The 14,579-nt window shown below is 36.0% G+C and overlaps 1 protein-coding gene across 2 annotated transcripts in view; it reads left to right on the top strand.

Moving 5' to 3' along the window:
• The window catches only part of dachs (unconventional myosin-IXb-like dachs), a 38,742-nt gene that overhangs the window by 6,276 nt on the left and 17,887 nt on the right, over window positions 1-14,579 (top strand). Inside the window, exon 1 of one of the 2 annotated variants that reach the window (XM_088050530.1) lies at window positions 11,327-11,666. The exons of the other annotated variant lie outside the window; for it this stretch is intronic. Within the exon in view, the coding sequence (XP_087906656.1) occupies window positions 11,576-11,666 (91 nt within the window). The 5' untranslated portion in view covers window positions 11,327-11,575. Of the gene's footprint in view, window positions 1-11,326; window positions 11,667-14,579 lie in introns of those variants that run through there. 2 annotated transcript variants of the gene reach the window in all.

Raw genomic sequence — 14,579 nt, 5'->3', positions numbered from 1 at the left:
TTTGAAATCTGCGGAAAGTTCTGCGTACACTGATGTAAATAACTTAAGTTTACTCTAAAAAATAAGCGAAATATCGATATCAGAAGTTTGGCATAGTTTTAGTCATGAATTTTTGCAAAAATTTGCAAATTTTGACTTTAGAAAAATCAAAGAACTATCTCTTATGTAAAAAATCGCGATAAAAACGATGGCGCAAACCGCATCTCAATATCTGAAATAGTTTCCGAGATATCGAGCACGAATTGCTTCGAACCTTCAAAAATTTGGTCCTCTGGCGACAACACAAAAATTCAAACGGCCATAACTCAGTTATTATTAATTGACCATAGAATTTTTGATAAAAATGCGGGATAAAGCAGTAGCTCAAGACGTTTCTTGTTATCTGTTGTAGTTTCGAAGATATTGAGCCTTTAAGGATTAAAAAAATAAAAATCAGTTATCCAAAATTTTGAACAATCATAGCTTAGTTGTTGTTGTCGTACGTAGATTTTGAGGCCAGATTTGGAATTTGCTTCAAAAATAAGCAACATATCGACCGTACAAGTTTGACTTAATTTTAGTTATAATTTTTTTTCGGAAAATCATTTTGAGAATTAGTTACATATTTCTACTTTACATAAGAAATACGCCAAGTGAATTACAGAAAATTATATTTTGAGAACCGAAAATGAAGAAGCAACTTAAACCTCATTTATAGGCAAACAAGTGAGTGGGTTTTTCCATGAAAGAATTTAAGGAGAGATACTCGGAGATTGATATAAAGCACAATTTAATCGTTAAGCTACTTAAAATAAACCAACCAGCATTCTATTAGAAGATAGGATTAGGGGCAAGACAAATTGCTGTTTCGACGTAAGAATTTACATCCGTCTTCTAAGTTTTCTTTGGATAGTACCAACATAACTGTTCCTGCCAATAAAGTTAATAATATTAACTAATGTGAACTACATCTCACGAATCAAACTAATACACTTCCGAGCAATCTGCGACAATAAGTGGAATCCACAACCGTCAATTATACAGTTTACTTTGATTACAAGTTTAATCCGTTATTAGAGAGCGACATTAACTTTTTAATTTAAAATAAAGTAGTAATAAATATCATTGGCTGCTTTTTACGACTTTATGTGAATTTAATTTGACTTTATTACCGACGAGTTATTTATGAGTTTATCGGACTTCCTTTTTTAAGTAAGAGTGTTAAAAGCTCTTCCAGGAAAATTTGCCCACGAAAATTTTTACAAAACCACATCCGAGCTTGTTTATAATGCAGATTCGAGATTAGTTTAATTAATTAAATAGTTGCTGTATAATAATTAAGTGTCGGAATTTATTACACTTTCATTAGATGAAACTCATTTATCGCCTACATACTAAAGCGAATTAAAATGGAATTTTATTGTGCCAGACGCTTTTCACAGTCAAAATCAATTATCGACTTAGTGATAATTAACAGGTGGATTGTTACCAAACTGACACACGGAGACGCCTCTTCCAGAACGATTAATTAGAGGATGTTAGAACGATCCGGAGTCCGACGTACATGTTGAATTAGTTAATCGGTAAATTAATTCTTGTTGGTGGTGACATTACGCGTACCGACAATCTCATACATATGTATAACTTGTTACAGTTATATCTACGGGTTTAGTAACATTAAAATTATAAACTTTAAGGCATCTGGAGCATTTACATACGATCCGGCCTCCATTAACATATTTACCAGGCAACAACAAACAAACGTCTGTCGGTCTATTTCATGTTATGAGCACACGACATGCGACGACATTCTTCAGGATTCGCACCGAAAACGAGGAAAGCGCCATCAAATTGAGAGAAATTTTCGTTGAGCAATTCTCTAATTGACGCTATACGAACGTTCTACGACAAAACTAGATTTGTTCAGACCGTATCGCTCCTGAAAGCTTTCACCCGGACTAATTCTAGTCGTGAGCTTTTTAATATGCGTGGCTTTTAGCACAGCTCGGCACGCAAGTTGCAGTTTTTTTGGATGAAAAACCGGAGTTGCGGGAAGCACCACGACACTGTGTTGTCTTATTAAAATTTGCATAAATGCGTCGCTAATGGTATTGGAATTAGGAATCTCCGCGGTCTTTTTTTTGCTAAAACTACCGGTACCAACGATAAATAAGATATAGCACGTTTTTATTAGTCTGCGCGGTTTGAATTCCTCTGAGTTTGCAGTAATTACTGTGACAAATTCGCAGAATTGGTTAGGATGGGAGGAAGGCAGGAATTTATTTTGGCTAAACCAAAGCTCGGCGATTTTGGGGCTTGTGATAAGCGGATAAAATTAATTGATTTTACACATTATTATTTAAATTTGCGCGTTGAACTGTTAGATCCTTTTAGATCCAAAACCATCAAGCGGTTTTTTGCGGGCTGATGAAAGATGAGACGAAAACATTCACCCGATTTCGGTTGGATAACTAATATTTATGCTAATTTATTTTAGGAAACGTTTTAAGCTATAATTAGAATTATAATTCGAGAGAAGATGCAGCAAACTGTATTTTAATAAAATGTTAATGAATTGTAATTTCTTATCTCTGATGAATATGAAAAAGTAATTCAACGCACCCACGAAGTATCTTTCCCAAATTATATTTTGAATCTGAAATTATAGACATTTCAGTCTGAATATACACGAAATTATTTTGTTTTGATGTTCATCACGTTCGTCGTTGAACGTGAAAGCTTCATTTTCTCAGACGTTTGTTCCTCCCAAGTTACGAATTTATGGCAGTAATAAATTTTAAATTGGTTTAAACCCAACCCTTTTTAAATTATCGTGTATTATCATCTCCTGTAATGATTTCGGAATGCAAAATAAGTCACAATGCGTCGTTATTTTTAATGTACTTATCTTTATTTGTTGTAATTTATTAGTGTCGTTTCTTTGATGAATGATAAGACTGAAAGGTGTAATTGTACGTTTGCCCCATCAGTTTTTCGCTCTTTTTTCTAAGGAGAGAAGCACTAGAGCTAAGAAATGTGCAAATATTTAAGAAAGTAAGCAAAAAATGAGAAAACAAATTTCTAATTGAAAATTTCCGAGAAATATCTCTACTTGCAGAGTTTGTAAACGTAGTTATTATCCTAATGTACATATCTATCCACTTTCTGATTTAAGAGCAGTCATTAGAATTTTTATAAGAACTTCATTAATGGTGTGTGAAACTGTCACGTGTCAATCATATCTATAATGCATCATATTTTTGCAAGAAGGGCAACCTGTTTCTTTAATCCGTAATTAAAATCTTAAAAATCAATAATTTTGAAATCATTGAACTTCAGAGCGTATAGGCAAAGTCAAAGTTTCTAATAAAATCGCTCTCGAGTTTCTTGCAAAACCTCCTGAGCAATAAAGTTGTCGCGTGTTTCTCCTTTCGCACAAGATGCAAATCCCCTTCGTCCGTTTCTTTAATCGTGATTGTGTTACAATGGCCGCATCTTGTGCGTCTTCTTGCATGAAAATTGATGCGTTCGTGGTCCAGGAGTCAGTGGGTTGCCGGTGAGCCGACCCAGCATTGGCATTGTTGCTGTTTTTGTGTCGGACAAGTTTCGCGACTTTAAATCAGACAGCTGGCAGGTCGCTCCTCTGCCACGATTCGTCACTGTAATGAGAAGACGCTGTCATTTCACCTATCGGTGACAGATGCTTCTGTTTTATTATAAAGCTCATTTCACGACGTACCATAGATTAGCATCTGTTCTACTATTCATGATCTAACTACTTTGCATGCAATAATCCGAGGCTGTGCTCTCCAAATAATAAATTGACTCTGGTTCTGGAATCGTTAGAACGGACTCGTTTAATTGCTTATTAATTTACCGTAAATGGCAGAGGGACGGACACTTTGCCACATGACGATGTGTAGCTCAAAAACAACGACTTCCGACCATTTACTAATTTTTATACTGAGAAAACGGCGCGGCTTTAGCAACTGTAAAAATTTCAGGTTTAACGATGCAATTTACGTCGTGTTGCCTAATCAGTTATGTCTTCGAATGACCATTAGAGTAAGTACAGTTGACTCTAAGTGTAAATGTTCATGTTTTATAACTGAAAAACAAAACCAGAAGCAATTCCAGCGCAAAAAATCTTGCTGGTGGAGCATACTGAACGACCAGTAGCGTGTGCTGCGATAATTTGTTATAAATCAAAGGAAGCTCCAGGACTATTAATTTCCAACAGGATTAATTACTTGATGTGCACTATTCATAAAGTAACTTGATATCTGTATAAAGAAGAATTGAATGTGACTAGCGCGTTCTTGGTGGTACGAATCTTCTGTGTGTTTCTAATTATACTTGCGGTTTATTTCATTATTTCACTGTTTTATAACGTTGAATTATCGAATATAAATATAAATTCAATTCTTTACACGAGTAAACCCGACACCGCAAACTTAATGCTGTTTTTGTCAGTACATTCTTAACACAGTGACATATTTAAGAGGAGGATCTTACTTTGCTTTGACGTATTTGGAGATTTAATCGGATAGTTGAATCGTGCAGATTGGATCATTAAAGTCAATTGGGTAGTAATGAAGCACATTGTGCGTTACTTTTCAGTTTATTAATAAATACAAAAATCAAATAAAAATATTTGCAGAATTCGGTTCAGCACTAATATGCAAGATCCGGGTAATAAATAATATGCATCGACCTTTGTGTCGCTGTCATCACTTAAATACCCGCCAGAATTTTTTCTGCATTTATTCCACCAGTGGATGCCTTCCTCCCTTTTAGTTTCTTTGGTTTCGTGGTTTAAATTCAAACCACAATGTTCTCTGGTGCTGCAGGTTGAAACTATTCCCGGATAAATCCTGAGAAACCGGAGATATGGAAATTTATTCAATGAAATTCTACACCTTGATAAATTACATTTGAATAAATGTACCGACAGGTAAGATAAATGATCGTGCGAAAACAAACGGAAAAATTTGCTCTGTCTTGTAAAACCTTAAAAGGGGGCACCTGAAGAACAACTGTCGGGTAATCGAGACGATTGTGATAAATCTTTTTTTAATTTGAGTCGGCTTACATTCTAGGCAACCAAACTTACACGCTTAGGTCGTACAGAAATCTCAAGAGTTTGAAAGTAACACTGAGAAAGTTGCGTTTTGTTCGAATAGATGGCAGCAGTAAAATCACAGCTTCGGTGGGGACATTCAATTTCTTAAAAACTAATTATTATCATTCCTAATTACCTCGTTTCTGCTGACAATTTCACATTTTTTTCACCATTTTGTTCAAAGGGATCAGATTTTTTGCAACTGGAATCGGAAACCAAATCACGACCAATTATCAAAAATTGTTAAAATTTTCGCGTTGAAGCGTAACAACGCCGGCCGATGCGTGGGCCCCAAATTAAAAACAGCTTCATCAGGGGCTCACCCGAGCAAAAAGCAGATCAAACGAATGGCCATTGAAATATTTTAATGATCAATACGGCAGTGATAATCAACTCAGATCTCAGCTTTGTGGCCCACGTTTTTAATAGTTCCACGCTCGATTTTCAGCTTCAATCACGCAGTGCTACAAAAAACCGTATCAAATGAATCACAAAGAACTGAGAACTAGAAGGGATTTTCCAAAGTCGGTAATTTAACGGATGAAATTTCATAAATTAAATAATTATTAATTTATCTTTGTAACATTCCGGTTCGATAAATCAATTCAGCATAAAAATCGGAAATCGCCGTCTCATTTTGAGAGCTTGTGCAAGAATAATTTATCGCTCCGACCGAGTGAGCACTTCTAATTATTTTCGCAGGAGGAAAATGATGGTTTCGTGGAGACTTTGATGAGGAGTGACGCGATCAACGCGCCGGTTTCGCCCCGCTAACCAAACGATGATAATAATTTGTAGGCATAACTTAACGAACGGGTTATTTATTTTAGTTTCATTTTCTGCTTTAGCCAGTTTCCGGGAATTTCTTGTTTATGTTGTAACTCGGTTGTAAATTTTATTATAAGATCGAACACGTGTGCTCGTGGGAAAGTCGCCTTATTAAATCCGGAGCCTATTCGATTGAATTAATTCTGGATTTCTGTGACTGCAATATGGCAATTAGTTGCCAGTGTTCATTACAGGACGTTAATTCGATTGGATGCCGGAGAATGGCATTCAGTGGTTGCCGATGATTTATATCTGTAACTGGCCCAGATAGTCCACTTAAATCATACTGGGATGACGAATGTGGTGTCCAAAATCATATTTTACTCAAGGAGGCACTAACTAAACAGAATCGGGCATGCATACTTTAATCTTTTCGAGTTATCATTCAAAATAATTTCGATGCTGAGCCATAAATCATTTTATCTAGAGACGGCGATCTAAAGCAGGGAAAATTCTTCTCAGCCAGAATAGCACGGCAAAGAATTTATGTAGTTTAAATACTAAATTAAATTTGTGACACATTTTGATCAATGTAAAAACTGATTTAATATTTCTCATCCAAATTGATCGATTTTATAATCCCAAGTTTGTCCAGTTGCATTATTCATGCAACTCCACTTCAGGAAGATTGTTACAGTCGATATATGACATTAGCAGTTTCGTTTAAGCGATTCTGATGAGTAATGGATTTTTTATTCAACATTTTGACAGAGACGTGAGAACAAAATAAACAATAATGACCATTCAAAATCAATTTCAACAGTTCTGTTGCTCCAAAGAATATTTTCGGAGCTCCAGGTTTGGGTAAAAATTTTGGGAATTGGTTCGACTGCAAGCGCTCAAGAAACGTGTTTGTAGTGAAATATCTTCGGTCATATTTTTATTTCACAAGTTATAAAGGAAGCTTTAAATAATAATTAAACCGCCGTTAAATTCTCCGCATTTTATTTTGCATTACAGCCTATAAATATGGAGAATTTACAACAATCTGATGAAATGATTTAGTGCTCATTGATTTTTAATGAGGAAAAATTTCAGGGTGGGTCACCAGTGGGCCGAAACTGTTCAAGTACGTGTCTGATATTGATCGTAAACTTCATACACACCGTAAAATACCATAAATGCTACTTATTCGACTACGAATAAGAAATGGGCGACTATAAAACTTGGCATTCATATTTGGAAATTGTAGTTAAACGAAGAAATATCTTCTTGTGGTTGTTTTTTTTTTCAATTCCTTCAAAGATAAACGACCCACATTAGATGTTAAAAGCGACCCTGATGTTGCAGCAGCCAATGACCTAACGTACAATAGCTACCAAACCAGCGCCATTACATTCTCTTTGCGTCTCGGCCGCTGTACTTATACTCTCGCCAACAACTTTTACGATGACATATTCTCAGTTGTGCGAAACAAGATAAAGAAATTTGCATTTGCAATACATGATCTAATGTTATTATCAATCACTTGGCCCCGCCTCTTTTGTGGTCAAAATTTAGAACACGGTTTAGTTTGGAGTTTTATTTTTATAATTTTACAGCCAGGTCTGATCGAACCGGATTTAATACTGAAAGTCATAGCGATCTGTTCATAAAAAACTGAAATTTATCAGATATTATGCTGACACAATCTTGCGCGAAAGAAACATACATTTCAGAGTTAAGCAACCTGAAAAGCCGCAATTAAGGAACAGCGAAGTGTTTCAATTAGACATGGTACTAATAATGAATAATAATGATATTTGTTTGTATGCATGAATGGGTCGTACTCAAGAATTAATAGCGGTATGTCCACTTAGATTGCCTTATTTGAGCTAAAATGGAAGTGCGTACATAAAGCAAAGAGTTAGAATTTATCAATTACACTTCTTATGGTATTTACAATAACCTGTAACCTTTAGCGATCTTAATGTAAAATGTTAATGCAGCACTACAAGATAAGAGATAAGGTAAAACTTAGCTGTGCATTAGGTACACGATTGTCATCTCGCATATTCATAAACGCACAAAGAAAATATCACATCAAACATTTATAAACTAAAAATTTTATCCGAGCAATGAGCGTCTTGGATTCTCCAAACTAAGCATATTAAATGAAAAGACCTGAGCATTGTTCTAGAAATGTTCTTCAAAACACACTACACCAAATTCTGCTGTTATATTCGTTTACCGGAACGTGGGTGGAAGACATTCAGGAAGAATCTAACAATAAATGCTAAAGTCATTCGGTGTAATTTTCAACAGTCTCTTAATTGAAGGCACGGTAAAAGCTTCTTTGTGTTCATCGCATCATTACTTTGTAGCCATTTGCACAGAATTCTATGCAAAGTTGCACAATGTTGCAGAAGCGTCTGGTAATTTTCTGCAGAATCTGAATATTTGAGTGGCAATAACAGAGTTGTTGCGCTTGGCGTTGCATGTTCTCATCACTGTACATATTGCAGGTACATTTTCGAATAAACTGTATAATAAATAATAAAAAAACATGGGATTCTTTATTTCGTTACCTTTCTTAGGACGAAATTAAAATTGAGCTTTGCGTGCAAAAAGCACAATAGACGCATAAATCTTCCGTTTCCTTCCATGTTGTTTGAATTTTTCAAGACAGATCTCGGGAAGATAAAATCCGCTTAAAATCTAAAGTGACGCGAGTTAAATGGCGTCTTTATTATTAATTTCTCGCATTAATAAACACCCGTTAGTTATAGCATGTGGTCGGTTAGAAGTGTTGTAAATTGATTAATCAGTCATCTTTTCCGACGATTTGAATACATCAAACAATTACGTAACATATAATATAAATACAACAGATACTTAAGTGCAAGTCCTCTTTAATTACACACATGAGTGTTCAATATCGCCATTCATTCCGTCCTCGCTTGCATTATCATACACTTTAAACCGTAACGTTATTAATGTCACCATTCCCATCGTCAAGAAATGAAGAGAAAACCTGAAACTGAAGACATCGTGACGTGACACTGTCGCTATAAAAAATCTCGATTATAATCAAACCGCTTTATTGTCCAGGTCTTCTTGGAACGAGCTGTTTGTTTAGTACGTTCGCCGGAATACGAGCGAATTTGGAAGATGTTATTAATTCCCCCGAACTGATAAAACAATGTGATATTAAAGTAACTGTAACGGAGGAATTTAATTTGCCGGAAGGTAGGGCATAATCAGATGCGTGTGGTCTAGTCTCAATTTAACACGACCATTGTGGGGCTACAGGGCGTGTCATAATAAGAAGAGCACGTGGATGGACGCAATTTTTTAAAATAATGCAGTGATACATGATTTGCAATTTAAACGGCCCATTATGTTTTCTGCTACAATTGGAATTTTTCAATTAGGCTGAGATGAGTGTGGGAAGGAGGATGCTACACAATGGAAGTTGAGTTTTCTTATCAGTTATCTAACTATTTTTATGGGAGAATTTGCTTCTAATGATCCCAATCTCATCAATTATTCATACAATTAAAGCTTAATTTTATTACTCTTAACAACTTCATTTTCATAGAGGACACCATCTGCTCGCGGTGACCAATTCGGAGTTGGCGCCAAACACAAGAAGTTCGGAGGTGACTAAAAATTTTAATTAAATAACTTTCTTGAAATTTATGATATGTCTGAACAGATTTAATTGAGTTGAAATACCATGTGCCGCCACCCGAACGTAAAATTTTAATTTTATGCTTCGCACTTCAAATAAACGGAAATATTTTTCTGCCACATTTATAGTGACAAGATTAACTTTGTCCTTTCGCCATTAACTGTCCTTATCAACTGTGTTTTGTATATCCATAACAGTTTCTTCACAAAGTCCACACCTCGAGGCGAGTAAGTTTCCTATTATAGTGGTAGAGCAAAAAAAAACATTAACTGTAAGTGGTCTGCTAATTGTAGGTGCCCGGATCAATTTTAATACGGTAACTGTTATCATGGAGGTTTTTATGGCTAATACTAAATTATTAGAAATAATTTGTAATTTGCTCGTAAAAAGTTGTTGCCGCGTTTCGTTAATTGTGCGGTTTAAAATAATAGTCTGGAATTTTTCACGAAAGAAACGGGATCCCTGGTTTGTTTTATTGCAGTTTAGTTATGCAGTATTAAAGCTCATCTTTGCGTTAGGTCGCGGTATGGGATTTTATGGTTAACATTTTCTTCAGTGCTTTATAGCAGTTTGTTATGGTGAGAAAATTTCCTATCTACATACGTACGTGCATCTCTAATGTTTGCATGTATCTCAGTTAAAACGGTGGACATCTTATACAGGGTGACCACGAATAAACTGCAACAATTTAACCCCAATTTCAGACACCGCCGTAGATAAAGATTGTGCAAAAATATCAAAATTCAACCACTGTTTCCCAAAGACTGCAAAAACGTTTAACTTTCACTTAATTATTGATTTTAAGACACATTTCAAAAATTGGGTATTAGGCAAAAAATTAATTTGTTTAAAATAAATGGGGTCTTTGAAAAAGCCAATCTTTTTGATGGACCGAACTGGCATTGACATGGATTTTGGAGATTCATCGCAGTGCGATTTGGCTATTATGTCAACCTGTGTTGTCTGATATTAGTACTAAAATCTGCACTTTATTCGGGTTTACCCTGTATTGTCATAAAGTCTAAACCGAATCGAAAGTCGAATCAATTTAATTTCCTGTCAAATTTAAATGTTAATGGTGATTGATTCAAGTTGAAATTCTTCTAAATCCGATTCAGCGAAGCGAAGTGATAAATTGAATTTTTTCCCTTATAAGTTTGATTTACTAGTTTTAAGATTCTTTCTCAATTTCTTAGGTTTCCATTTTATGTTTTATGTTCCAGACTTGTCAGAATTTTCGGAATATTCCAAGTTTTTTTTCCGAAACAGTATTCGACTGTTTCCGTGCTTTATGTAATAGGGTCCATTCATACTCTGCAATTATGCAAAACATACACTTGCATTTAAATGCTCTTCGAGTTACAACTTGAGGCACTTCGTGCATACTCATATGCAAGAATTTCCGGAAACATTTTTCCATTTTTCGCCATTCTTGAATTGCCCGGAAGTTTAAATGAATCAGATTTAGGTGTTCAGGTATTTCTATGTCATTATTAGCCTTTCAAAAGCTATTTAAAACACGTTAGTTTAAAGATTGGTTCGTTATTTTAAATATCTAGTGGTTACCCATGCACACTCAGGTAGTATACAAGCCAGACCTGCGCACACCCAGCGTGAAGCAATGCCGTAAAAAAGTCACTAAAGATTTTAGTACACAAACCAGTTTCCAGCCTTCGCTTTCATGAATGCTCCGGTCTCGTGCTCGACGCATCATTGAAGTCTCCTAATTATCTCTGAAATGAAACAATAAAATCACGAAAGCTCGAGCCGAGGGATGTTGCGCGCTCGCTTTTCACTGATCTCCTCTGCCTCTCATCTCAAGAAAGCTCTTTAAAAAACCGGGACCTTTGAGACCTATGATATCCCGAAAAGCTACAGGTGTAGCACAGGTGAGCGGGGAGCGTCACGTGAGCAGGTCGCAGGTAGCGCGGCCGTCATCCGAGCCAGTGCACCGAAGTCTTCGCGAGTGATGGTTGCTAGTGTTGTGGTGTGATGTCTGAAATATGGCCGGCCGTGATTTCAGGCCCTGAATTATGGCTACTCTAGGCCTTTCCAAGGTGTTCATATTGGACAAATACTTCACGGAGCTGCAGAAGTTCTGGGAGACGGAGAAGAAGCTCCAAGGTGTGTTGCTTTGATGTTAAGCTCGATGTGGGGCTTTTCTGTGCTTAGGGTGGTTGCCTGATTTCAGGCGTATGTTGGTGCGCATGAAATGGAAGGTATTTTTCACTGTACCACCTAGGTTTCTGCGGGTGGTGAATTTGTGCGGCTCATGCGGAAAATCCAGTTCTTAATAAATTTATCGATTCATAATTGACAACTTACACGATCGCATCCACTTCTTATGATTGACTGATGTCTTCGGAGAGCTCGATTAATTTTTTCTACATTTTCTTGCTAATTAGCTAGTCGATACAAATAGATGCTATTAATGCTCATTTAAACCACCGACGCATTCCTCAAATGCTTCTTTTTTCCATAGACCATGTCTACTTACAATGAGAAAAATTAGCAAACTTATTACACCAAATGGTCCAAAGATTAGTGAGACCACACTAATTTATTAGTGAGTTTACACCAATTTAGGCACTAATTTTCTCATTGTGGAAACATCTTAACAGGTAAACAAACACTGTTGAGTAAACCAGCGAGCATAATATTGACTACTTTTGAAAATAAACACCAAAACGACTCGTCTGCAATTATTTTCAAAAGTTAATTAAAATTATCACCTGCTCAAACTGAAAGCGAATTTTGGTATACCGTTGGCTTGGTTCGCTTTTCTTTTAATGTCATTAAAAATCAAGATCGTATTGTGTAAGTTTACAAAGAAGTTTGCAGAAACTAACGGTGATGCTAAAATCGTGCTTCTGTATGGAAACTTTGACCAGATATGACCTTCAATCGTCACTTCGGGAAAATAACGTACTTCCAGAGGAAGTTTTGAGCTTTTCTATTTTACCCGCGAACCTCTTACGTTCACCACATTTGTTAAATCTCCCCGTTCTTTGTTCTCGTCCAAGTCCGAAGGCCGCCGAGCAGATGCAAGAAAACAATCATCTTCAAGTCCGTGTAACATACACTTACAGCTCCCCAGGATTCGCTACAAGTATCTGCAAATTAACACTGCTTGAGTTGACGGAGGGCGAATTTGTGTCATCATCTCCATCCCACAGCATAAACAGTAATGCAGAAAATCCTGTTCTTAATGTTTCTATCGGTTTCTAATTGACATGTTACACGCACAAGTCGATTTGTTTTTTGTTGGTTGGATGGAACTAATTGGCCAGTTCGATTTTTCGCATTTCTGCTTTTTTGAGTGAGTGTTTATTAGCAGCACTTGAACTTCCAAATGGTAATGAGAGAAACATCCTGCTTGCCTCGCGTGCTAGCTCATTTCATTTGTTACGAAATTACATTACAGTTCTTAGGAAAACTTGTTTGATAGATATCTTTAGAATATTTATTTTTCTTGGAAGTCTAATAAGAAGCCGCGGAAGGCAGCGGTAAAACCGCCTCATTCACGTTCTTCCTTTCCGGGCTGACACTTGATGGGTATTTTTCGCTTCAATCCAATCTAATAACTCTTCATCAGTAAAACGTTAATTACAGCTAGAGCGTACACGCAAATCTCTCATCGTTAAACGAATATTTTCAGTACTCGCTGCTTACAGCCATAAATGTGGACACACTTCTTTTAAGAAAAAAAGAAATTGCCACCACATTTCATTCTGTTGTGATTGGAGGAGTTTATTACATGGGTGCGTTTTCTCGGCATGGGAGGCCGGTAATGCAGTTTTTATTACAAGCGATTTTATTGATATCAATTTTATATTATCATATTTTCTGCTTCGTTTCATTTGAACCGGTGGGAGCTTTTCATGACGAACTTTACAAATTGTCGAAGATAGCAACTCTGATTTTAGCATAATATATTTAAAACCATGCCTGTGGTAAAAAGGGTCGCAGCTGCTAAGTAGGTTTTATTTTCAAAAGATATCGAATGTTGTGATCGGAATAACAATCGTTTCCAAATGTACTTTTCGGCAATCAATACTTTTCAATGTCACCGAAGCATCGACAACAGCATAATTATGAAATCTGACAAAAAGTTTTTATAGCAGCAACAAATTTAATTTGGAATTATTACAGACATAAAGAGACTTTAGTCTGTAAATTACAGTTTAAAATTAAATTTAATGTGTACCGTGAAACTTTGGCCCCTCGTTTAAACTTTTCAAGCCTCATTGTATTATTTTTCCAAGACATTTTCGTTTGTTGAAAAATAAAAATGAGTGCACCACAAATTCCATTTTCTGATCCCCCAGCTCGATTTTATGTTTGCCATAAGTTGCGCCGGGCACTGCACACACAGAAATTCAATTAACAGTTAATGCTTCAATCAGTTTAACAATGTAAAGCAAATCAAAAGTTCAATTTGCTGACCAACTCTAGTGTAACATAATACGAAGCTTTATGTCGCGTAATAGAAATAATTATCTAATCAAAACGATGGGAATTGTGTCAACTACCAATTTAACATTTGCTACAGAAAAGGAATCTTAATTGGAGTGTTCACGTGCATAAAAAATATCCACGATCGGGATACAAGTAGATCAAAAAATAAATTGCTCGACATCTGAACACGATTCGCTCAATTACATGCTGATTTACTGAAAACAAATTAATTGTCAATTAAGGCATTTTTTAAATGTAACGGAACAAGACACGGTTCAAGAAACTCGCGTGAAAATGTTGAGATTGATTTTGCAGGAGTCGATAAACGTGGTGAGAAAATTACTTGTTAATTTTGTGAATTAGTGCATAATTGATTTACAAACTTTTAAGGGTATCGTTGTTGTGATAACTATAAACCATTTAAAGTTGTAAGAGATAACCTTCCTGAAACAATCGAAGTAAAAATTAATTAAACACGCGTAATTAAAGCGTCCAACCCCAAAATGTATTCTGGTGGAGCGGAAAAAGAGAGGCACGGGCGGAAAATTTATGTCTTTTCACTTAAGCGCGTGTAGAACC

The sequence above is a fragment of the Gnatocerus cornutus genome, chromosome 2 (assembly GCF_029298725.1).
Source record: "Gnatocerus cornutus isolate USDA-ARS CGAHR chromosome 2, icGnaCorn1.1, whole genome shotgun sequence".
NCBI lineage: Eukaryota > Metazoa > Arthropoda > Insecta > Coleoptera > Tenebrionidae > Gnatocerus > Gnatocerus cornutus.
The sequence above is the reverse complement of the archived record's forward strand: the minus strand, read 5'-3'. Positions and strand labels throughout refer to the sequence as shown.